This window comes from Epinephelus moara, chromosome 7, assembly GCF_006386435.1.
Source record: "Epinephelus moara isolate mb chromosome 7, YSFRI_EMoa_1.0, whole genome shotgun sequence".
NCBI classification, from domain to species: Eukaryota; Metazoa; Chordata; class Actinopteri; order Perciformes; family Serranidae; genus Epinephelus; species Epinephelus moara.
This window is the reverse complement of record NC_065512.1, coordinates 5,930,280-5,954,198: the sequence shown is the minus strand read 5'-3', so window position 1 is coordinate 5,954,198 and position 23,919 is coordinate 5,930,280. Positions and strand designations below refer to the sequence as shown.

At 42.2% G+C, this 23,919-nt stretch overlaps 1 protein-coding gene across 1 annotated transcript in view; it reads right to left on the bottom strand.

Moving 5' to 3' along the window:
- itgav (integrin, alpha V) overlaps positions 1–23,919 on the bottom strand; it is a 49,374-nt gene that overhangs the window by 18,860 nt on the left and 6,595 nt on the right. Inside the window, exons 4-13 of the mRNA XM_050048845.1 lie at positions 10,218–10,309; positions 10,000–10,114; positions 9,834–9,895; positions 8,669–8,714; positions 6,127–6,249; positions 5,976–6,020; positions 5,697–5,740; positions 5,426–5,482; positions 3,916–3,968; positions 812–887 (exon numbers count right to left, since the gene is read on the bottom strand). Of these exons, the coding sequence (XP_049904802.1) occupies positions 812–887; positions 3,916–3,968; positions 5,426–5,482; positions 5,697–5,740; positions 5,976–6,020; positions 6,127–6,249; positions 8,669–8,714; positions 9,834–9,895; positions 10,000–10,114; positions 10,218–10,309 (713 nt within the window). The remainder of the gene's footprint in view (positions 1–811; positions 888–3,915; positions 3,969–5,425; positions 5,483–5,696; positions 5,741–5,975; positions 6,021–6,126; positions 6,250–8,668; positions 8,715–9,833; positions 9,896–9,999; positions 10,115–10,217; positions 10,310–23,919) is intronic.

Sequence of the window (23,919 nt, the reverse complement as noted above, 5' to 3'; positions counted from 1 at the left end):
CAGGAATACATTACTGTCTGTGTCTGTGACCCCCGTTCAACCCACAATCGGTGGGATTCGCCATTCGTTTCTGCTGGTGGTTGAAATCTGTAGGCTGCTCGCACAGCGTGCTGAATGATTTAAGCCTATTTTGCTCGCTCAAAACTATTTTTAGTCGCAAATGCGAGTGCGGTGACAGAACGATCGCCACACTGCCGACGTTTTACTCCGCGCGTCACGGCACACTGTTTGATTGCGTTATCAAAACACGGTGCTATTATTCGGCCTTGCTTTTAACTTATTCCACTGAATACCGAATGTGTGTTTTTTTGCAATATTCGGTTACCGAATATTCGTGCATCCCTAGTTAACACTGTGAGATGGGGCATTTGGTCTTGGTAAAGGTCTGTGGTCCCAATGTGCCTCTAGTTTTCTAATATTTCAAAGGAGTTAATTTGACCTTAATGGCATCAGAAAGTCTCTGGTGAGTCTTATTTCAATAACATGAGACATTTTCAGACCAAACTGTTTTGGGGAGCTCCCTCGAGAACTTCACACCTTCAAGGCCTTATTTCTGTTCGCATTCACACCTCCAACAGGAACGCTGAGACGTACAGCAAGCTGACTGGTGGTTGGTGGAAAAGTTTTTAGTGTAAGCATGCTAACCTTAGCGCTAACACACATCTTACTGCATCCTTCGTTCATCTTTAGCTGCATGTGTGTGCACAGGAATATTTAGTTACTAAATAACTGCAGTGTTTTGCAAAGTGCATGTGTGTGTGTGTGTGTGTGTGTGTGTGTGTGTGTGTGTGTGTGTGTGTGTGTTTCCTACCTGTCCGACCTCCCTCAGTTTTCCGTTGGCCACTCTGTCCATAAAGAGAGGAGCTCCAACCAGCACATCCACCAGACTAACAGACACACACACACACACACACACACACACACACAGAGAAAACAAAGCAAACACATCATTAACACAGTAACTGAGTACATTTACTCGAGTACAAATTTAAGGTACTTGTACTCGAGTATTTCCATGTTATGCTCCTTTCTCCTTCTCCTCCACCTCAGAGGTTTTTACTGCACTACATTTGTCTGACAGTTACTTCCTGTCCAGTGAAAACCATGTATCTCCAGATGTGGATCAAGAGTTTCTTTATGTTAATTCTCAACAGTGATGGATGAAGTACCTGAGAGGCTCACTTGAATAAAAGTACAGATTTCTTACCAGTAAATCACTTTGGTAGAATATTACTTGAGTAAAAGTGAGTATCTGATATTTACTGTACTTAAGTATCAAATGTAATTTTATTATATTAAATATAATTAGTAAGTAAGTAAAAGTACAAGTGAATGTTGGTGATAAAGCAGCGAGCGTTATGAATTATGAAGTTTATTTCTTCTGAACATGTACACCACCTTAAAAATAGAGCGTAACACTTTGAGGTCTTTTCACCACTTAAAGGATTTAAAGAACAAAATCTAGTTTTTCCCTCCCACTCCTTCATCCGTCCGTCTCTTCCTCCCATCCTCCATATTTTGTAGTAAGTCACAAAGATGTTCAGGGGAAATGTAACATGTTAAAGTATACATCTTATTTAGAAAATGTAGAGGAGTAAAAGTGAATATTGACAAAAAAAAGTATTATTACTTCTTTACATTACACCACTCCTTCTTAAACTACATAAACTTTTTAAAAACCCTCTTGGATGACTGGAAAAGTCGTCCTCATAAAACAGTGAACAGGAAGTGTGTCTTAAATCACATACTTGTGTTGGTGCGCTTCAATGTTAGAACACTATGTCCACTGCGTACTTCTTGTGTTGTGTGCTAATTTCATTAGGGTATTGTCTCAAATCGCACACTGCTGTTTTGTACTTACCGGAAGTGACTCACTTCCTGTGGACGCACTTGTCAACTGATATTGCTTGTTTGTCAGACATGATAAATTGTCATGATGTACTAATTATTTGCCTTTCTCTGGAGTAAACCCTCAAATGTGCAACTACATTTGCGGTACCACATCATTACAGACCCAACAAACATTACTGGCGGCTTCTATTCAACAACACTTTTGGCATTTAGTGCAAAAAACATGTATAACTAACAGGCTCCTTATTGTCCCAGCTGCCATGTCAAAAGTTGAGAAGTTTGCTACGCCACAACAATGGCGATCATTGAGGGTGAGAAGTGTCCGTCCTTCCACACTGAACCTTTGGATTGTTTTGAGTGCGTCAGTGGTACACTACATTTTCCTGTACAATACAGTGTGAATGCACTTGTGCACTCAAATATCAAGTGTTCGGTACGTAAGTATGCAACTTGAGAAACACTGAGGCTGTTTTTCTGACTTTTTAGAGATATGTGGTTCTCACAGGACAGCCACACAACAAATATATAACCTTATAGAATCTGATGCAACACTGTAGGTTAAACTACCCAACAGGATATAAAGGAGTTCAAACGAGCATAACCTGAAACATCTGCAGCAACAAAATGACACATTACTGCAGCAGGAATATTCATCCAAAAACATCAGACAGAAGGAAAACATACTGACTTTGACTGAAACTACTTTAACGACATCCTGCTGAGAATACGTTTACTTTAGGAAGGCTCTGAAAACAGGACTTTAACTTTTAGCGGAGTATTGTTAGTGTGGTGTTAGTGTTTTTACTGCAGGGAAGGATCTGTAACACACACACTGACATTTCTCACTACAACACACGTGTCCTCAAGGCCTCGAACACACACACACACACACACACACACTGAATGTATTTCCTGCCCCATAAAACACGTGTAAAGTGTTTGTTTTGAATTGTTTACATTGTTTGCATCACCTTGTGGTCTTCTTCGCCTGTCTTTAATTGGCACACTGCAACATTTTACAACACTTAACTGCCACCAGCTGTGATCACGCTGCAGGTGGCAGAGACGTGTGCTGTGTTGGAGATGTTTTTCATAGTTTGATATTAAAATGGACACATTAAGTCTGGAGTTACTACTTTCAAACCACTGATTTACTAAATCAAGTTTCACCTTTAAAACTTAAGAAATGTCTCAGCTACTTCGGACTTTAGTTTATGTGTCAGTCTGCTGGAGGAAATCAACAGCCATCAACTTTGTAAAACGACAGTTTAGACAACATGTCATCACACCTGAACAGAACAGCCTCACTCCCTGACAATACGACACTACTTCCACTCGATGAGAGCAGACGGCAGCTTCGACCTTCACTGCTATAGCAACTTGAATTTAGCCCCCTCTCCCTGCATGACTCCAACTCTAACCCACACTCGCAAGAATGTGCGACCAGTTAGACTCCACCTCCATTAAAGTTAGGTAAGTTCTTCTCCTGTTAGTTTCTTCTCAAAATGAGGGAGTAGGGTGAGGCAGAGTGTACGGCCCAGTCCGGTGGGGGAGAGTTCAGTCTGCACAGACGTCTCTCCTTGGCTCTGCCTCCCTATGCTCCTTCTTACGTATCTATCTACCTTTGCTTTTTCCTACTCTTCTATCTATCTAACCCTTTGTCTCCCACTCTGACCCCCAGATGACACTATTGCTCCCATTCATAGCCTCAAGTATGTGCATCACGGATGGTAACATCTAGTCCTAAACTGAACAACATCACACTCTTTTTGTTACTTTCACTTGTACCTGCAATTTGACTACAAAACAAAACGCCAACTGCCATGAAATCAGGTGTTTCAGGCCGAAACAATCCCATAAACAGCCCACGAAATCCTGGAGGGACGGAGATATGACTCATTTCCAAAGACAAAGGGAGATGTTAAATCTCCAGGAGGCAGAAAGAGTGTGAGGAGGAGGAGGAACCATCAGTGTGCTGCCAGGAGTCAACAGAGGATATAGAAGGAACTCTCCCAGCAGAAAATGTTACCTCTCAGCTGATAACTTCAACACAGACAGACTCACCCATCGTTATTAACATCAGTGGCAGCAACCGAATGTCCAAAGTAGGCCGCCATCTACAACAGGAGAGGAGGAGGGAATAATGAGCTCATGTTCTTAAATCACTTTAATATCACTGCCTGTAAATTGTAAAAACATAACAGACAAATAAACAGAAACGCATCGGCTTCTATCGTGAAAACACCAACAGGAAGTGTTTTTCAGTTTAGTGACAGGTCTCATCAGACTCATGTACACGTTTACTGCCTGTTAACTCAGCGGGAGGAAGAGGAGGAGGAGGAGGAGCAGGAGGAGGAGAGGTTAATGCTAAAACTAATTATTACCCAGCTGTTCATGGTGCTTTTACATCCACTACTTTTACACTCTATGTTTCAGACTCTTATTTTTTCCCTGCATGTTTTTCTTTTTAAACATGTTTACTGAACGTTGTTGGAGGCAGCCTGAGGTCTAACGCCTACTTCTCTGTTGCTGTCATTCATGTGACAACACAGAAATCTCTGGTTCAGTTCAGAGAGCTGAGACACTGATGAGCCGCTCTGAGGTCAGCAGCAGTTTGATTTAAAGGATCAGATGAGTCACAGAGCTGATTCAAAAGAAAAATACAGGATCACTGTGACTAACATCAGAGAAACGTCTGGGAGCGCAGGAAACAGATGAAAGAGAGGCTGGTGTGTTCAGAAGGACAGTTATGGAGGACGGACAGGAAAGTGAGGAGGAACTCTTTCATTAACGTCTGCTGATGACAGCCTCTTTTCCTGCCATTTATGTTTCTGTCTCCTCCTCCAATCACACCTCCCCTCCTCTCCCTCACTCTCCCTCACTGCTGTGATCGTCCTCCATGACCAAGTTTGGCAATAATCAAGTCAATGTTTACACTTCAACAACTCTACTACTCTCCGGACACCATTTTAAAATGATCAGGACAGAAAGCTCAAAGCTGACACTTCAAGTCTAATTGTTACTTTGGGGTGTGTTACCTGATTTTGTGTTTTATTTTTCATTTCTCTTTGTTTCAGACAGAAACTACTCTTTTTTTCTGTTTTGTTAAGAGAGGTAAAGATTGTTAAATTTTGGGCCGATACCGTTTTTGTTGTTGTTAACCCAACTACTAATATGTCTGAGCGAGTGTCTGCTTTTTCACCATCAGAATTTATAAATAAAATATCAACAGAAATTTCCACATCAGCTGCAGCCATCTTTTGAAATGCCTTCACGGCGCTCCTTATTGCAAAACTAGCTTTATGCTCGCCGTAGTGTCCCTGGTGCGAGGGTGTGCCATCGGAAAATGACGTCATCACATCTTTAAGTTGACAGTCAAACCCGCCCCATATTAGATAAACAGTTTTGATTGGCTCAACGCGGGCCAGATGGGCTAATAATCTGTGTGAACGGGACTAAACGCATCTAGCAAATAAAACATGATCTCCACATCAGTCTGGTCCCAAACTGAGGGCTCAAACAGATAGAGATAAACAGTAACTATCCGGGTTGTAGGCGGTGTCCTCCAGCTCACCTGTGTTCCTGTGAAGTTCACCATGGACTCCATGTTGGCGCCGTTGAAGATGTTCACCTAAAACATTAAACACAACACGGGATGTCAGCCGAGCTTCACACACACTTAAACATCTGCAGTTTAAAACATGACTGTGCACAGACACTGAACTGACACCACGAGACTGTATGGAGACAGTCTTCTGTCACCATGACGACGACACACATCTGTCCATCCTGTGGGGATCAGTGTGTGTGTGTGTGTGTGTGTGTGTTGAACCTTTAACACTTACATAACCCAGTGCTTTGTCCCCACGAGGAACTCCGGTCACATAATCTGTAGAGGACAGAAGAACACAACTCTCACTAGTTCAGTCAGCGAGCGACTGTTTGATCATCATAAATCATTAATCTATATTAATATACAATTCATCAATGAGCTGTTTGGTCTGTTAACTGACAGAAAACTGTAGAGAACGTCCACGTTGTCATCAGATGTTTTAGTACAGAAACCCAAAGGAGCAGAAGTGTTCTACGTTAAATTAAAGGAGGAGATTAGTCTTTGTTCTCACCTTCTTTTCCGTCATTGTTGAAGTCTCCGACCGTCACAGAGTACCCTGAGAACATTACATAGATCATTACAGAACTCTGTCTGCTGAGGCAGGAGAATGTTCTCTACTTTAATTTAGACCTGTGTGTGTGTGTGTGTGTGTGTGTGGTTACCGAGGTAACTGTCGTCATACTGAGCGATGGCCGACCCGGTGGCAAGAGTGTTTGCGTACGTTGTGTAGAGGTGTCCATCAAACCGGGCGAAGATCTCAGAGACGTCATCAGAAATCAGCTGACCTGAAGAGGGAGGAGAAAGTTAGAGAACATTTGAGAACGGAGGAGAGAAGGAGAACGTTAGCTGGGTTCACACCACACGACATTTCTGTCCGTTCTGATGGTCACTGCGTCAGATTTGGTGATTGGGGAGTCATTAAATCCTGCCGTGACTTGGCCGACAGACATGACACACTCCGTGATGGTACACACCAATTATCCCCGGTTGTCTTTCACGACGTGTGTGATGTCATCAGGTTATTCTTGTCCTATTTTTATTACTTTTACTAACATTTGAGTCACTGTGTCTGTTCATGTGCCAGCTGAAATGTTGTAGTAATATAAAAAGCACCACCAGATGGGCGGAGCTACATTTGAAGTACCGTACACAAACATGCAAGTCACTGAATCCTCCATAACAAGTTCCTGCAAATGTTTCACAATAAAAGCCTTTTTAGAAAATGAAGGGATTCTCTCAACCAAAGTTATAAGGAGCTTTTAATTTTTAACCGATACAGGAAGTGTTGAGTTTGAAATGACGATGCATTAATGCTAATAAGGCAACGGGAGCAGATAAAAAGTAAAAATATAAAAATACAGAGGGAATAATAAATAACTGCCTCTGCTGTTTCACACCATCATTTTTCCCTTTTTACTCTGTGTGGTAACGTCCCTACAGGAAGTGTCAGAAAGGCTGGGCTGTTGTTGACATACAGTTTCCACGGCAGCAGATCGCTCTGTGTTTCTATTGGTCAAAGTGACGGCTGTGACGGGAGCAGTCGTGAACGACAAATAGAAAATCAAACATGCTAGACTTTAAGTTGTCGTGAGGCGTCTCAGACGTGGCGTCGTTTGTTGTCCACTATGACACACTACACGTGCCGACACTGTACGACATTGTGTCAGGCTACAATCGAGCTGATATCGTGTAGTGTGTACACGGCATTAGAGAAGAGAGCAGAGAACGCTGGAGAACAAAATGGGACTTTAAGAAAGAGAAGGAGAACATTAAGGAACAATAGGAGGAGGTAGATCAGAGCAGAATCTAAGGAACAGAATGCGTTGGCTAAAGGCTGAAACACTTTTGGTTTAGAAAAACACAGAACATGTAATTAAAGGAGCCGCAGAGACACAGTGTTAACAAGGGTCTAATCAGAACCAGAGGGGTGTGTGTGTGTGTGTGTGTGTGTGTGTGTGTGTGTGTGTGTGTTGAGTCAACAGGAAACAATAATTAGGCAAATACACCCCAGAGAGGAAACATGTAGTGACGACTCAGCGTTCAGGATACACTCTGTCTGTCACACCCTCTAGTGTCAGACCATAACACACACACACACACACACACACACACACACACACACACACGCCTTGTCAACTCTAAGCTGGTGACGGTGCTGCAGATCTGGTGATCTGAATGATGTGAATCTGTCACTGTGTCAAACATGAAGGTTCTGCAGACATGAGGACAGTCTGTTTCCCATCATGTCTGACACCACAGATCATGATATCTGCTGAGAGTGTCAGTCACACTGAATCAAACGGTGGTCTCACACCTATCATGTCTGATTCAGTTACAATGAACCCTGGTGCAGAACAAAGAACCGGATCAAGACCGCTGCCAGTCGGACTCTGGTGGTCTCAACACAAACCCACCACCCACAGCACTGTGTGAGAGGAGAGATGTGAGCTTAGCAGGGTTCTCTTTTTAAAGTGTGAAGAACAGAAGAGTGAGGAAACGACGAGGAGATTGTTAGAGAACAGTCGAGAGACGAGGAGAACATTAGAAAAGGCAAGAGAACATCCATGTGAAGTCTCTGTGGAACCAGCTCCTGAACTTGGAGTAAACATCCACACCGTTCGCCACACTGCAGAGTCACAGCACCAGAAACATCACATGACCTCTGGATGATGTGTTTGATTCCCACAGTGACACAACACAGCATGTCATTCTGAACCAGCAGCATCACGAACCACCACAACACAACATGCAGCCGAGTCACCGATCGAGACAAACAACACAAACGTGTCTTCAATGATCTGGAGCTAAATATTTGTTACAGTGTCAGAATTCTTAAAACACTCCCAAACGTGTCCTAATAACAAAAGGACCCACTCACACACGCACAGCTCCACAGCGCTACAAGTGGAAAAAACTGTGCAGGGTACTTTTAGTTTGTGAGCACAAAGTTATTATTACTGATTAAAGTCCAAGTATGAAACGGGATCCAAGCTGTAATAAAGAGGACTTCTCCTTTAAAGGCCTGTCAGAGACTCTGAGGACAGAAAACTGCCAACTGGCAACTCAGCGTTTCAGGAGGGGAATCCTTATCTTCTGTTATTCACAGTGAGCTGCTGCAGAATTCACCTGCTGACTGTAGGGAGATGACATGAACATGGACACACACACATTAATACACACTAACACACTCTCACACACACTCACCCTGCCAGTAGAAGCTGCCAGGTCCTCCCACCACCACTCTTTTGTCCTGATGAAAACACAAAAACAAAGAAACTAGAATAACTGCCTTGTGGTTGTGTACTTCAGCGAACAAGCTGCAGTTACAGTTTACACTCACATCTGTGAAAACATGGATGTGTTTTTGGAATCAAACTCCTATTGAGTTTCAAGATATACAAAGATGATAAAAGCAAGAATACGTACTGATGCATTGCGTTGGAGACACATGGACATATAAGAGAGATTTTTATTACTTTCACTTCTTAAGCGGGATTTATGTTGTGCCTCAGCTCTATGCCGTAGCCTATGCACGGGCCTACGCTGTTATGAGCATTTATACTTGTGCTGTGGTCTGTCTGTGTCACTCTGCAGTTACACCTCCAAGATGGTGGAGTTTCTATGAAGTGCTATAAAGTTTAATTGATTAAAAACACACATTAAACACACTCGCAGCATTCACAGACAAACACTTGTCTTTATCTGGACACATTTTCCCCACAAATACAACATGCTAACGTTATTAGCACAAGCCTATGGCATTTTACATTGTATAAATTAGCCTAGCGCCTAGCAGACTTTTCCTCTGCTCATATGAAGCCAGGGACAACAGCAACATTTAACAAAGGTAACGTTACAAATTTCGGCTCCATTACAACTCACAAGGTTCACCGACAAAACAACTGTCTCATACTAAACACGTTTTTCAAACGAATACAACATGCTAACGTTATTAGCACAAGCCTATGGCATTTTACATTGTATAAATTAGCCTAGCAGCTTTCGGAGATTTCCTCTGCTCATATGAAGCCAGGATAAATCACACACAAGACTTAAAATGGTATTTTTTGGAGGCTTTATTGTCTTCACAATTTATTGTTTCTTATCTGTGAAATTAAAGTAAATAAAAGCTTCGTTTCCACTGAGGGAAATGGTTTCAGCTTACTTGCCGTGACGCATAGTTACATTTCTGGGGAGGTGCATGTCAGGCTACAGCGTTGAGTCGACGCATGAGTATAAATACTGCATTATTGGCTGCTCAGGTCGGTGGTGGAGGAAGTATTCAGGACCTTTACTTCAGCGAAAGTATGAATACCATAATGTACAAACACTGTGAAAGAAGTAAAAATAAAGGAAGATAAGTTGGTACCTTTAAGAAATCGGCACTGAAGCCGGCCTGGCAGAAGCCCTGTCCCTCAGGTGAGCTTAACTCTGGACAGAAAAATAATTTATATCACACATTTTACAGGTAAACAGGTGATGAATTATTTTTATTATTATTACAGATATTCAGTGGAGAAAAGAAAAGAACAGACTTGATCTGCAGGGCGAGTACTCGACCACCGTCGATCCTTTCTTCAGGTAACACGTTCCCACCGGCTCTCGCTCGGAGACGCCGAAGGTTGACCATTGATACAGAGGAGCACAGGCCTGGAAGACACACACAAAACTCAGACCAACATGGACGCTGCTCAGCGGAGGCCAGGTTCAGACCAGGAAACAATCATTGTGTCATTTTGTGTGCGTTTCTCACCAGGATGTGTTCTCCATCAGATCGTACCGAGGCACCAAACCACTGTTTGGATTTAAACTCCATCGGAACTCCTGCGTCATTCTTCCTGTCATCTGCAAAGAGACAAAGAGAGAATAATAATTAATATAATCATTACTGATGAATATTAATTGTCATAGAACACAGAGTCCAAAATCCAAAAGTCCAAGACTAACACCATCTCTCTGCAATTGGGTCCTTCACTTATTGACAAACGTCAAAAGTCTGTTTAGACCCATGGCGTCTCATCTTCCACCATCACACTCAACACCGGCTCCCCACAGGGATGTGTCCTGGGCCCCCTGCTGTACATGCTCCTCACATGTGATTGTTCTGCAAGGTGAGGTTTGCAGGTTTGCAGATGACACGGCTGTGGTTGGACTGACCTCCAACAATGACTGTGGACAGGCCAGAGGTGAAAGAACTTGTGGACCGGTGCAAATTCAAACAATCTCTGCATCAGTGTGGAGAAGACCGAGGAGATGGTTGGGGACTTCAGGAGGAGAGGCCACAACCCCCCTTCCCCTCTTCACCACAGGGTCCAATAAAAACAAAACTAAAACTAAACATTTTTAAACAATAGACTCAATTGAAACAAGCAAACCCACCCTGGAACCTGACACCAAACTGAAAACAAAAATTAAAAAGGAAATAACAATAACTAGAATTACTGCCCCGTGGTTGTTTGCCTCCACTCGCCAGTCAAGTTTCTGCCACAGTTTCCATCCATGTCTGTGAAAACATGGATGCTTCACACACTGAAGATCTATACAATCAGCACAGTTTCAAGATTAGAGTCACCAATTCAGTATCTGACCAAATGTCTCCCCTTCTGTTCCTGAAATATGACACTGAATAACTGCCCATGAAGTGTTTTATGCAGAACATTATGATGTCACAGTGAAATTGACCTTTGACCCTTTCTATATAAAGCGTCACCACTTCATTATTTTATCTTGTTAGACATTTGTGTGAAATTTTGACATAATTAGCGTGGGAATTCTTGAGTTATGAAAACGTGTTTTGTGAGGTCACACTGACCTTGACCTTTGACCTTCGACCACCGAATTTGAATCAGTTTATCCTTCAGTCCAAGTGGACAGTTGTGTCAAATATAAAAAAAGGAATTCCCTTGAGGTGTTCTTGACATATCATGCCCATGAGAATGAGACAGATGCAAGGTCACAGTGACCTTAGCCCTTGACCTCCAAAAACAAATTAGCGCATTCTTAAGTCCAAGTCAACCTTTGTGCCAAATTTTAAGAAATTCCCTCACGGTGTTCTTGAGATATTGCATTCACAAGAATGAGACAGACAAGGTCACAGTGACCTTGACCTTTGACCTATGACCTATAACCATCAAAAACTAATCAGTTCATTGTTGAGTCCAAGTGGGCATTTGAGGCATTCTTGCGATATCTTGTTCACAAGCATGGTACAGACATATGTATGTATGGATGAATGGACATCTAGTAAACATAATGCCTCCAGTCACGGCTGTCACTAACTAATGAAACTCAACTTAAACTAAACATTATTAAACAATAAAAACTAAACTGACACAATCAAAACGTCACTGAAAACTGACACTAAACTGAAAAGAAACCGAGTCAATCTGATCTCATGACATATACATACATATATATAACCTTTCAGTTTTCAGTGGACAGTTTTATTTTCATTAATCAGTTTCCAGTTAACGAGATCAATCCCACAGTCCATAGAGTATATAAAGTGTCCTGTATCCACACTGTGTCTGTATGTGTAGTAATGAGGAGGCAGCCAGCAGCCGGCCCCGCCCTGCTCTCAGCCTGGTGCCAGCTGGCTCAACTTATGCTGCGTTCAAAGACAAAAACACCAGCGAGCTCTGTGAGTGGCTGCTGAAACAAAAGCAGAGGTCCCACACAGATCTGACACAGCACACAGATAAGAGGCAGATAAATATTTAAGCCTGGTTTGGCATGTTATGGGCAGACAGGGAGGAAACGTAGGGGATTTTCCATCAAGTTGGGAAACTCCGGCCTGATGACAAACGTCAGCTGCTGGATTAAAAAAAAACAAAAAACTGTGTGACTGATAAAGCAGTGGCCGCAGTATTCTGGTACCATCCCACACTGCGGGCTAAAAACATAAGAGTTCAGAAAAACAAATCGGATGTTTTTTTCCCTGACATGTAATTATGTTGGTCATGATGCCAAGTGTTTGTGCCAGCTAGTAACCATCCTAACAGCACTGTAACCATGACAACAGACTCTTTGTCTCTTTGTGTTTTGGTTTGTCAATGGAGGACTTCAACCCTGAACCAAAGAAATTAGTTCATGTCGACGGTCACATGATGAAAAACGATCCACAGCTACGACAGCAGCTCTGTGAGGCCGTGACGCTCAACTGAGTCCAAAATCTGATTTTAAATCACTTTAAATAAAAGACATAATTATCTGAAGGATGGTGTCAGAATAAAGGTGGAAGTAAAAACAGGACGAAGGAGAGAAACTAAACTCCAAACCACAGAGATTCTGTCAGAAGCTACAGACGTACTGAGAGATGAACACACTGTCAGTACGACTTCTTAAACACCTTTCTCTCTGGTCTCCTGCAGATTGAGGTGAGGAGAGTCTCAAAACACACACGGCTTGTTTGAGAGGGAAAAGCAGGGTCATCGGATGTTGGCTGCAGTCGGCGAGACGTCACCGCTACCCGCTTGAGGGCAGGAGGCCCGGCTTTTGGACCTACTGCAGAGAAGGTCCATCTCTGGTGTGGCTCGGCACGTCTAAACTGATAATGGAAACGCAATTTGCCGCAGCCAAAAGTTACAGTGGAAAAGTCCCACAGTGTTGTGTGTGTGCTGCTGCAGTAACTTCATTCATCTCACAGACTGATTAAGCTTAGCATGTGCAACATACAGATTGATGTCACACTGTAGACTAATGAACAGACAGATTAAACAGAGGAGCAGCAACTTGGGGTATATCTATATAAACGGTGTTGTCTAAATTTATATCTTGCTTGAAAATATATAACTATATTGTACATAGTCGTTAAATCGCTCAGTCCTTCAGTCACTTTTCTGAAACTGTTTTCTGCTCCTCTGCTGAGTATTAAACATCCATTCAGTCTCCTCCTGCTTCTGTTTTAATGCAGCACAGTTCACAACATATTTTCTGTTCCTGTTGTCCAACAACAAAACAAGTATGAAAAGTGATTTCGGTGCTGTGGTGATGATAAAGATATGTATTTCATAGTTGTGACTTTGTTTGGGTGTTCAGAGAGGGTTAGAAACAACTTGAGTCTGACATCTTAACTTCACAGTCTCACAGCTCCACCCTCACTGAGCAGCTTACATCATCGTTTAGCAAAAGCTCAGCTCATGTCAGCTCAGACACACTCAAACACTGAGCTGGAGTTTCAGGATTTTATCAGTTTGAGTCTGAAACTGAGAGGAAAATATGTGTTTATATATTTAACAGTCTTAATGTGGATGGACTGTGGCCTCAGAATCATATTTATATCTTTCTTTTCCCCCACACTTCCTGTTACGAGCCGCACCAGTAACACAGAAACGTATATTTGTTGAGGAGTCACACTTCTGGAAGAAAAGAAAAAAGTAGGAACAAAAGCTTGTGGTGCATCATGGTTAGACAGCAAGAATAGGACGGACTAACACACTGAGTCAGAGTCATAATGCCACACACACACACACACACACACACACACACACACACAGAAGAATTCCAGTTAATTCTCTGGTCCAGTAAAGCTTTGGCCAGCAATCATGTAGGTTAGATCAACAACAAAGAACTCTATTGTGGGAGGGACACACACACACACACACACACACACACACACACACACACACACACACACACAGACACAGACACACAGAGGGCAACATAACTAGGCCACTGACTAACAGCACTACAGCCAGAGGCAACAACATCAGTGTTCAGTCTATCAGTTTCTACCAGAGCCTGCAGCAGTGTCTACAGGGTCTGTAGGGTGTTATCTGCAGGGTCTGTGAAGTAGTCTCTAGGGTCTGCAGGGTCTCAGGGTCATATGCATGGTCTGTGGGGTCATTTGCAGGGTCTATTGGGTCTGTAGGGTCTGCAGGGTCAACTCTGGGGCCTGTAGGGTCTGCAGGGTGTCAAGGTTATCTGCAGGGTCTGTGGGGTCTGTAGAGTCATCTGTATGGTCTGTAGGGTTGTCTTCAGGGTCTGTGAAGTCGTCTGTTGGGTCTCGAGGGTCTGTGGAGTCGTCTGCAGGGTTTGTAGGGTCTTCTTCAGGGTCTGTGGGGTCGTCTGCAGGGTCTGTATGGTCAACTGTAGGATCTGAAGGGTCTGTAAGGTCTGCAGGGTCTGAAGGGTCTGTAGGGTCTGTGGGGTCTGTGGGGTCTGTAGGGTCTGTAAGGTCTGTAGGGTCTGAAGGGTCTGTAAGGTCTGTAGGGTCTGCAGGGTCTGTAAGGTCTGCAGGGTCTGAAGGGTCTGTAGGGTCTGAAGGGTCTGTAGGGTCTGTAAGGTCTGTAGGGTCTGCAGGGTCTGTAAGGTCTGCAGGGTCTGAAGGGTCTGTAGGGTCTGAAGGGTCTGTAGGGTCTGTAGGGTCTGCAGGGTCTGAAGGGTCTGTAGGGTCTGTAGGGTCTGAAGGGTCTGTAGGGTCTGAAGGGTCTGTAAGGTCTGTAGGGTCTGCAGGGTCTGTAAGGTCTGCAGGGTCTGTAAGGTCTGCAGGGTCTGAAGGGTCTGTAGGTTAATCTACAGGGTCTGTAAGGTCTATAGGGTCTGAAGGGTCTGTAGGTTAATCTACAGGGTCTGTAGGGTCTGTAAAGTCATCTTTAGGGTCTGTGGGTCTGAGGGTTTCAGTGTCTGCAGGATGTTTGGCTCAGAGGCACGTCAGCAGGGCAGCTGCTTGTTGTTGCGGCCGGCTGCAGACTGAATGTTGCTGAAACGTAAACATCCTGTACAGACTGGAGGAGATTTGTCGGAGCTGTGTGAGACAGATTCACCTTTTATGGACAGAACAGGCCTCAACAGCTCAGAGGCTGGTGTACGTCAGGTATTCATGTGTGTGCTGCTGTTAGAGAAATGAGCCAGGCTGATACATCAGACCACATTAATTAACTGTAGATACATCAGTAACTGTATATGTACTGATAGGTCAGGAGAAACTGCAGTATTGATCCATCTGTCTGGACCAATACATCAATTCAGTGATCAGCAATTCAGTATCACTGATGTAAAGTGAAAACGTTGATTCATATCTGTCATCTTCTTGGGGATGCGCTTTTATTTTGAAATTCTGCCTCACTGGCTAACACAATAAATCCATTTATCTCTAACGTCATGTAAACGTACTGAGATGTCTGCCTGCAGGTGAGCTCGCCTCATCTCCCCGCCCCCCCGGAGCGTTCTCTTCAAGTCTGTTTTGACTTTAACTCCAGTATACTGAGAAACACTAAGAGCTTCCCTGGTGGTGATTGGCTGAATCAGCATTGTGTGAACTTGTTTGGCGAGGACTTGTATGTAACAACAATTGGAGTCCTGTCAAGTTTTAACGTCCTGTCATTTAACGCATCTGTTCTTCAAACAATATCAAACGAGGAGCAGAATTCACTCTTTAACAACCTCAGTTAAGTTTTAACCCAAAGTAAGTTTTTAGATCCATCAGTGATGCAGCCAATCAGACGAGAGAGAACAGTCGTCTTCCTGTTAATTATCACAGTTTCAGCTCAGCACCGTTCACTGAAACACAAAACACCATCACTTTAACAGACTGATGGAGCCAAAAACGTTACGCATACCCCGTCTCTGAAAAGAGCTGCAGTGTGTGTGTGTGTGTGTGTGTTTGAGGGGGCAGGGCATCGCTGTGTTAGTGTGGTGAGTTTGTTACTTCCTACTTTCATGGCTGAGGTCTCCCACAGAATACCAACAAGACTCTATACAACAAGTCGCAGTTACACACACACACAGACACACACTGTTACGTCCCCCGGCCGCCTGTGTATGTATTATGTGTATGTGCTTATGTCTATGTAGTCTATNCACACACACACACACACACACACACACACACACACACACACACTGCTATGTACACTTCACTGTTTGTTTTTGAGTAACTCCCTCTTTTGTGCACCAGATATGTTTTTGTCTTGAATGTTTTCAGCAGTGAATCAGGAAGTACTCACATCCTTCACTGCAGTAAAGTACTGATGCCACAAAGTAAAAATACTCAGTAAAAGTCCTGCACTAACAATGTTACTTCAGTAAAGTCAGTACAATGTAGTTAAAGAGTCTCTAACACAGCTGTCGTCATGTCAATCGCAGCTTGTGAACTGTGGTCAAACTGTCGCCCATTAAAGATGAGTCAAGACTGTTACTGCGTTGCCTGATTCTCACCTCAGAATTTTTCAAAAACATATTTTAGTGACTTTTTAGCTGTAAAATAAGAAAGACTGTGACCCAGCCGCCATGTTGGATGCAGTTAAACAGAAGTGCCAAGCACCGCCCACCAGCTGGACCAACTTTAACAACAAAATCTGCAAGTCTACAAAATCGAGCAGGTAAAACACTTCTGAAACACTCCTGATGTGGTGTCAGTGCTCTGCTAACATGAATGGAGATGAAATGATTTAATGATTTCTAGACTTTACAAATGTTATCGGACTGAACTGATTAAATCTTGATAGTGAGAAGAGTCATTTTACGGTGGGTTGTGATGCTAAAAAACATTTAGCCACTGTTATACAGACGTCTCTTTTGCTATGTAAGTCAATGGGAAAGCGTCTTTTTGTGCTGCAGGGCATCTTGTCTCAGATTCCCAGAAATTGCAGTACCATTATTTGACCGCTATGAAAACTGGCTTTAAAGTATGGCACACTACCTGGGGCTGATGGTCCCTCCTGGCTCCCTTACAGCTAAGATGGCGATGGAAGTTAACAGTTATTTTATTTATCATGTATTGTGCCTCACTTTATTGGATCATTACATATCAGGTATGGACATAATCTGAAGATTCTCCAGTTTAAAATGAGACAAAACTTTTCTACTGATGTCAGTTTTTAAGGCACGACGAAGGCCAAAATGTGTCCTGCAACAGACTCATTGTTTTTGAGACAATTTCCACAAAACTTGTGGTCATAAGTCAATGACATAATAAGACAGTGTGTAAACAATTTTTCAGCAACTGAGAATCACTGCAAGAGTTCCTTAAGCATACAGTAATACATGTGCACACAAAATATGAGGCTGATTGGTCCAGTAGTTTGAGAGATTAGTTGGAAAGGATCATGCATGATCCTGTCCAGGGTTACGCCTGGTAGAGATAATAATATTTATGTCCGTGGGGCATGAGTCAGCTGTTGCTACATGACCTGAGTCGCTCTGAGGGGACAATTAAAGTTACATCATATCATTTTTCTCTCCGTGTAAAACACCTGGCTTGTTTCTACTCTCCTCTGCCCTGTTTCCTGTTTTACTGAGACATTTTCTTTGGACTCATTTTACACAGAAGAAAACACCCTATTTCAAAACAGACGCCTACTCTTAAAGAATGACCGCAGGCAGAGAAGTAAATCATATAAGAGGTGGGTTGTGAAAGTTGTAAGTCTCTGAGATTAGTCACCGGTGGTTTAGAGAGGCTGCTGTGTTTCAGTAGAAGACCAAACGTGGTGAAATCACACCTCTCATACGTTGTGTTTCCACCAGCTGATTATCAGAAGTAAATCTTTATCATGAGTCAATACTGTCCACACCCAAAGTGATGCTGATAAACTAGCAACAAAACACAGACTGGTGCTTCTTACGCTCTGCGTTTTCTATGACGTACAGCGTGGACATGTGCCTCAAATGTGTGGGTTCGAAGTTACTCCCTTAAATATTAAAGACTTCTTGTACCATTATTTGGCAGCAGTACACAGTAGAGAACAGACAGGAAACATGAGGGGGATATGTTGGTCCTTACTTTCTATGACTCCACACATCCAACAGAAACATCTCAGTTACATGAACATCCAATTAATTTAATACTTAAACGTATCTGTCCAGTCTGCAGCTGTGTCCTGCTCATTTCCTTTTGGCACTTTCACTCGAACTTTAGCGTTTTTAAGAAACCAGCACTCTGTCAAACTGATGTGTGTCTTCTTGTCACACAGGAAACAGGCTCAACTGATACTGTCATTTATTAAATATCAGAAAAACATAAATTATAGGCATAAATAGAAGATGCTGTTGGTTCTTTAGCTGACGAGCTCTCCTAAACTTTCATTATCGGCCCCTAAAAATGCTGATTTCACATCTGAAGTGTTTCCCATTGATCTTAAATATTCACAACTTAATTTGCAACAACTGAAGTTAAAACTTGGACAACTTGATTGCAGCATTAACATTAATTTAGAGAGGCGTTCTCTCCACCTGATGAACGTCACTCCAATAAGGTGGAGTAATTTAATGAAGTAAAAACTCTTCATTACAGCACAGTTTTGAGTTTCTTTTCACTTTCACTCTGACACAGCTACCCTTAGCGGTTTTGTTACCTCATTACAACAAAATAAAACTGCACAGTTTGGCAAATTAATAGTCCTAGCATGCAAGTTGGATCATAGGTTTAGTTTCACGTTTCCAACACTGCTCATCACAGAGGGGCTGCTGACTACGGTGGCCAACAGAAAAATAGGAAATCTAAAGCCAGTGTTAGGTTTGTCCGTTCTGGGCTACTGTAGAAACATGGTGGTGTAACATGGTGATCTCCATAGACAAGGACTTGCTCCCTATGTAGATATGAACAGCTAATTTTAAGGTAACGAAAACACAATGATTCTTATTTTCAGGTGATGATACACTAAAGAAAATATACCTATTACATTATCTTCAATTTTTTGCCAATATATCCTCCTACACTCAACCTTTAAATCCTTCACGTTGTAAAGATGACCTTGCTTTTCTTTAAGTGTAATGGGCGCTCCATTTTCAAGGTGGTGTACATGTTCTTCACAATTACCAATATTTACTTCTACTGTTACTTTCACTAACACTGAATTAAATTTAATATTACTTTTGAGTGCAGTAAATATCAGGGACTGGTTGCACAAAACACCTTAAGTTTTCTCCGTAAGTGTGACACTTAAGGCTTAATTTCTCTTTAGCTCACGAATTTATACAGTTGCACAGAATCCATTAAAATATTTCCTTAGTTAAGGAAAAATGATAAATCACTTACTGCATTGAAAGAGATTTTAAAGCAGCTGAAGTTTTCATGGAGAGTGTTCGTTTGCTTGGACTCATGATTGTGATCCCTGTTATTGTCTCACACATTTGGATTATAGTTAGACAGAAAAAATTACAGAAGAAGAGAAGACAAGAACACCATGTTGGTCCGAGGAGGAACAGATTTAACCTCTGGAGGAATAAGATATCTGTACTTCATCTCTGTTTGCTCTGTTTTTGGTCTCCACCAACTCCTGAGGGAAATATCTGTCTCTGTAGCTGCTCAATGTCCCACTGTGGTCTCTGACTGTGTCTGACTGCTGAGTACAGCCACTTATCTGAAAACTGCACCAGTAAGTAAAGTCAAGTTGTTGCAGGACAGATAAACAAAGAGCTGAAAGCAAAATACGAAAAACACTCAGCGCTGACGGGAGCTGCAGTATCAGGTCATCATTATTTGTGACACCTCACAGACAACAACAGTTTGAAGACGTCACCTTGGACTCTGGGAACTATTTCACGAATAATGGACCCATAAAAACATAATCAATAAACTGAACTGGAACAAAACCAAAAGCGTTAGTGTCTGTATGTGACCAATTAACAAAGACTCCTGCAAAGTGAAAGTGCTACAGAGAAAATTATAACAATTCTAGGAAGCTATTAAAAAGAAGGGCATTAACACATCCTGCCAAATGTCTCTGTAAGAATAAACTGTATGAACATCTCCAGGGATACAGCGAGGCTGCAGCTCCTGTCTCCTTTTATTGATCCTCTCCCAACAACTTGAAACAATAAATAAAATAACTATTATCACTGAGAGCTGTTTGCATCACAGCAGGAACACAAAGAGCCGGAGTTCACCTCCTCACGGAGTCCAGGGACGAGTCCACACACCTCCTGCTCCACCACACATTCCTGAATGTGTCCCGACACGAGACACCAGCAGCAGGCTCAGCTTATTACTCCATCAATAATCCTCTGTTACTGCACGCTGGCAAAGCTGCTGCTGCCTCTTATTACTGATGAAAATCAGAGTGGCCTCCAGTCAGAGACGCTTCAGTCAGCTTAACTCTCATTTGTGTTTTAAATAAAATCTAAAAGTTTTCATACTTTAAGTTATAATTTTAAGATTTTCATGAAATCAAACTTAAAACGGTTTATTGCATTTTTCTGCTGCAGCCATTCACTGTGTGTGTTTGAGGACAGATGGACGATAATGACACCTGGTGATAAATAAGTGGTCTGGCCCTGATCGTTCTGCTGAAGGTTCAGATGGTGAATGTTAAAAGATACTCGTACTAGAGTTCTGCAATCGTTTGTGTTTTCATATCAACCAATCATGGTTACTAGTAGTGTTGCACGGTAAACTGGTACCAACGGTAGACCGCGGTACTAAAACACAACGGTACATATGATACCATAATGTTGGAGTACTGTAGTACTACGGTACTCGCATTTGCAACTAAAAATAGTTTTGTGCGAGCAAAAGAAATCATTCAGCACGCTGTGTGAGTACAGATTTCAACCAGCAGCTGAAACGAAAGGCGAATCCTGCCGGTTGTGGGTTGAACGGGGGTCACAGACAGGAATACGGCGGAGCACTATGGCCACCGCAAGATAACACGGTTTACCGGTGACCAAGAAGCCAGGCTCCAGGTCCAATATTTTCCTCTTCGTTGGTGTCATGACTGCTCAGAAGTACCTGAACAACGGAGCCGTGGCGGCACACAGGTATGTGACGTGTCAGAGGAGAAACATCACTCACATTACTCTTTGTGGCAGGTAACGGTCCACAAACCTCACCACACTTTAGGGACTGTTCTTTACTTGTCAGGGGAGGAGGGTGGCTGGTTGATTTTTATTTTATTTATTTATTTAATTTTGATCCCCCCTATGTTCATCACTGATTGATGCTGTTTTTGAAGTATGAATAAGTCAATAAGTAATTTATTCCATTGAAATATCAGTGATGTATTATAGAAAAGTGATTTATCTTTTTATAAATGACAAAAGGCACATCTGCCTCATTTTTGCTGTGGTATCGTGATACTACTCAGAACCGTGATACTTTCACTGGTATCGTACCGTCGGTCCCAATTTTGGTACCGTGACAACACTAGTTAATAGGGGTGTAAGGATTCATGGATCTGGATCGATATATCAATTCAATGATCAACTATCCAGTATCATCGATGCAAAGTGAAAACATCGATCCATATTGAATATCCATCATCATAGCCATACCATTTGAAATTCTGTGTCACCATCAAACAGCAGCAGGCAGATAAATGCGAGCAGCTGAGAGACAGATGATGAGAATAACGTTATTGAATCAGGAATAAATCAGCAGTTTGGAAATATTTTAGATTATGGACAAAAAAATACGGGTCAACAGACAAATCACATGCCGTATGTAAACAATGCTGTTATGAGATAAGACATGATGTACCTGCCTGGACGATTATCTCACTCTGCTAACTTCTCACTACAGCAACAGTAGCTGCTCTGTTTCAACAACGTTCGGTTGAAAAAACGTGCATGCAGCATGAACTTCAACCGAGCTGTTCTGTCAGGAGACGCAGTGACTTAAACCAACAGCCATTAAACACAGATTAACAACAACATCGTTTAACAAAAGTATCAAATTCAGCTCAGTGATAACTGTCAAGGTTATATGACATACACTGATCTCAATCGGTGGATCGTTACACCCCTAATTTATAAAGGCTTCAACAAATATAATCATGGACTTGAACTATTTGTTTTATATCTAAGGTTGTAAAATTCACTCGCCACTCGTGCTGATTAATGGACTCAGCGGGCGCTAAACCAGAAACATGTCAAAACGCACAACAGGGCACAAATTCTAGGTATTACACCATCTTAGGTTTGATCATTTAATTGCCTTTATACTGGTGTAGGAAAAACCCATCGTCGATCATCACTTTGAAATACAATCCAACCACCAAACGGCACAAAGTTCAAGTCACATATGAAGATTCTGAGTTTATGTTTGATGTCTGGGGTAAACATGTTGTTGTTTTTTCTTGTTTTGCTGTGTTGTTGTGGATCTTTGTTCTGTTGATCTGAGAAGTGTGTACTGCACATATTGATCATTTAAAATAAAATCTTATAACACTGCAGCCTGTAATCCAGTGTCACTGTTTGTAATTGACTCTGATTGATATTTCCTGCTGCTTTACATTAAAAACAGTTTAACTGGACAAGCATGGTGAGAAATGAACTGTGAAATTCCTCTACTGGTTCTACTGGAGGAAATGTCTGTTTGTAGCCTCGCTGTTGGAGATTCGGTCAGTGATAACCAGCAGAGAGCTGAGTGAGTAAACTGTCTGATAAGATTTGTTTTATCTGAAGCAGACTGTGTCGACATGGAACCACATGGTTTATTTAGAATACTGTTTTTGTGTCAAAACAACTTGTGTCCACATCAATGTCTCCAGGTCTCTTTGTACCCGAACATGAAAACGGCTCAGTCTCTTCTTCTTTATTCTCTTTTAAGTAAACCAAAACAGGAAAACCAAACTGCATCACAGCCAACTTCTGAGAAGTGACCCTGACACTACTTACTTTGTGGTCAAGACATCGTCTGACAGAATCAACTTAACACCAGGTTGATGGCGGCAGCTCCGCTGTGTCTCCACACAAATCAACATTTAAAATGAACGGTCACAGGCGAGGGCAGAGCAGCATGCGGACAGTCTACAGCACTGACATGCTGGAGTAAACTTGTATTTTATCTTTACAAAAGGCAGCATTTGTAAGTTTGTTTTATGATTATATTTAAGAGACAAACACAAACTACATTGTGAATACTTTCTTCTGCCATCACCCAGAGACGAATGTTGACAGAGTGGAGTGTCGATAAGCAGTAACGTTAACTTAAGAGACCAGCTGACCAACACACGCTGCAGTATTAAACAACTTCATCTGTGGTGGAGACATTAAGGCGGAATTTATACTTCTGCACTGAATCTATGCCATAGCTATGGCGTAGCCTGACGTGCACCTCCACAGAAATGTAACTACACGTCGCGATGACGCAGACCTCCTGTCTGTTTCTGTAAGCTGAAACCATTTCCCTCAGTGGAAACAAAGCTTTTATTTACTTTAATTTCACAGATAAGAAACAATAAATTGTGAAGACAATAAAGCCTCCACAAAAATAGCATTTAACGTCTTGTGTGTGATTTATCCTGGCTTCATATGAGCAGAGGAAATCTCTGCTAGCTGCTAGGCTAATTTATACAATGTAAAATACCATAGGCTTGTGCTAATAACGTTAGCATGTTGTATTTGTTTGGAAAACGTGTTTAGTATAAGACAGTTCTTTTGTCAGTGAACCTTGTGAGTTGTAATGGAGCCGAATTTTGTTACATTACCTGTGTTAAACGTTGCTGTTGTCCCTGGCTTCATATGAGTAGAGGAAAAGTCCCCTAGCTGCTAGGCTAATTTATACAATGTAAAATGCC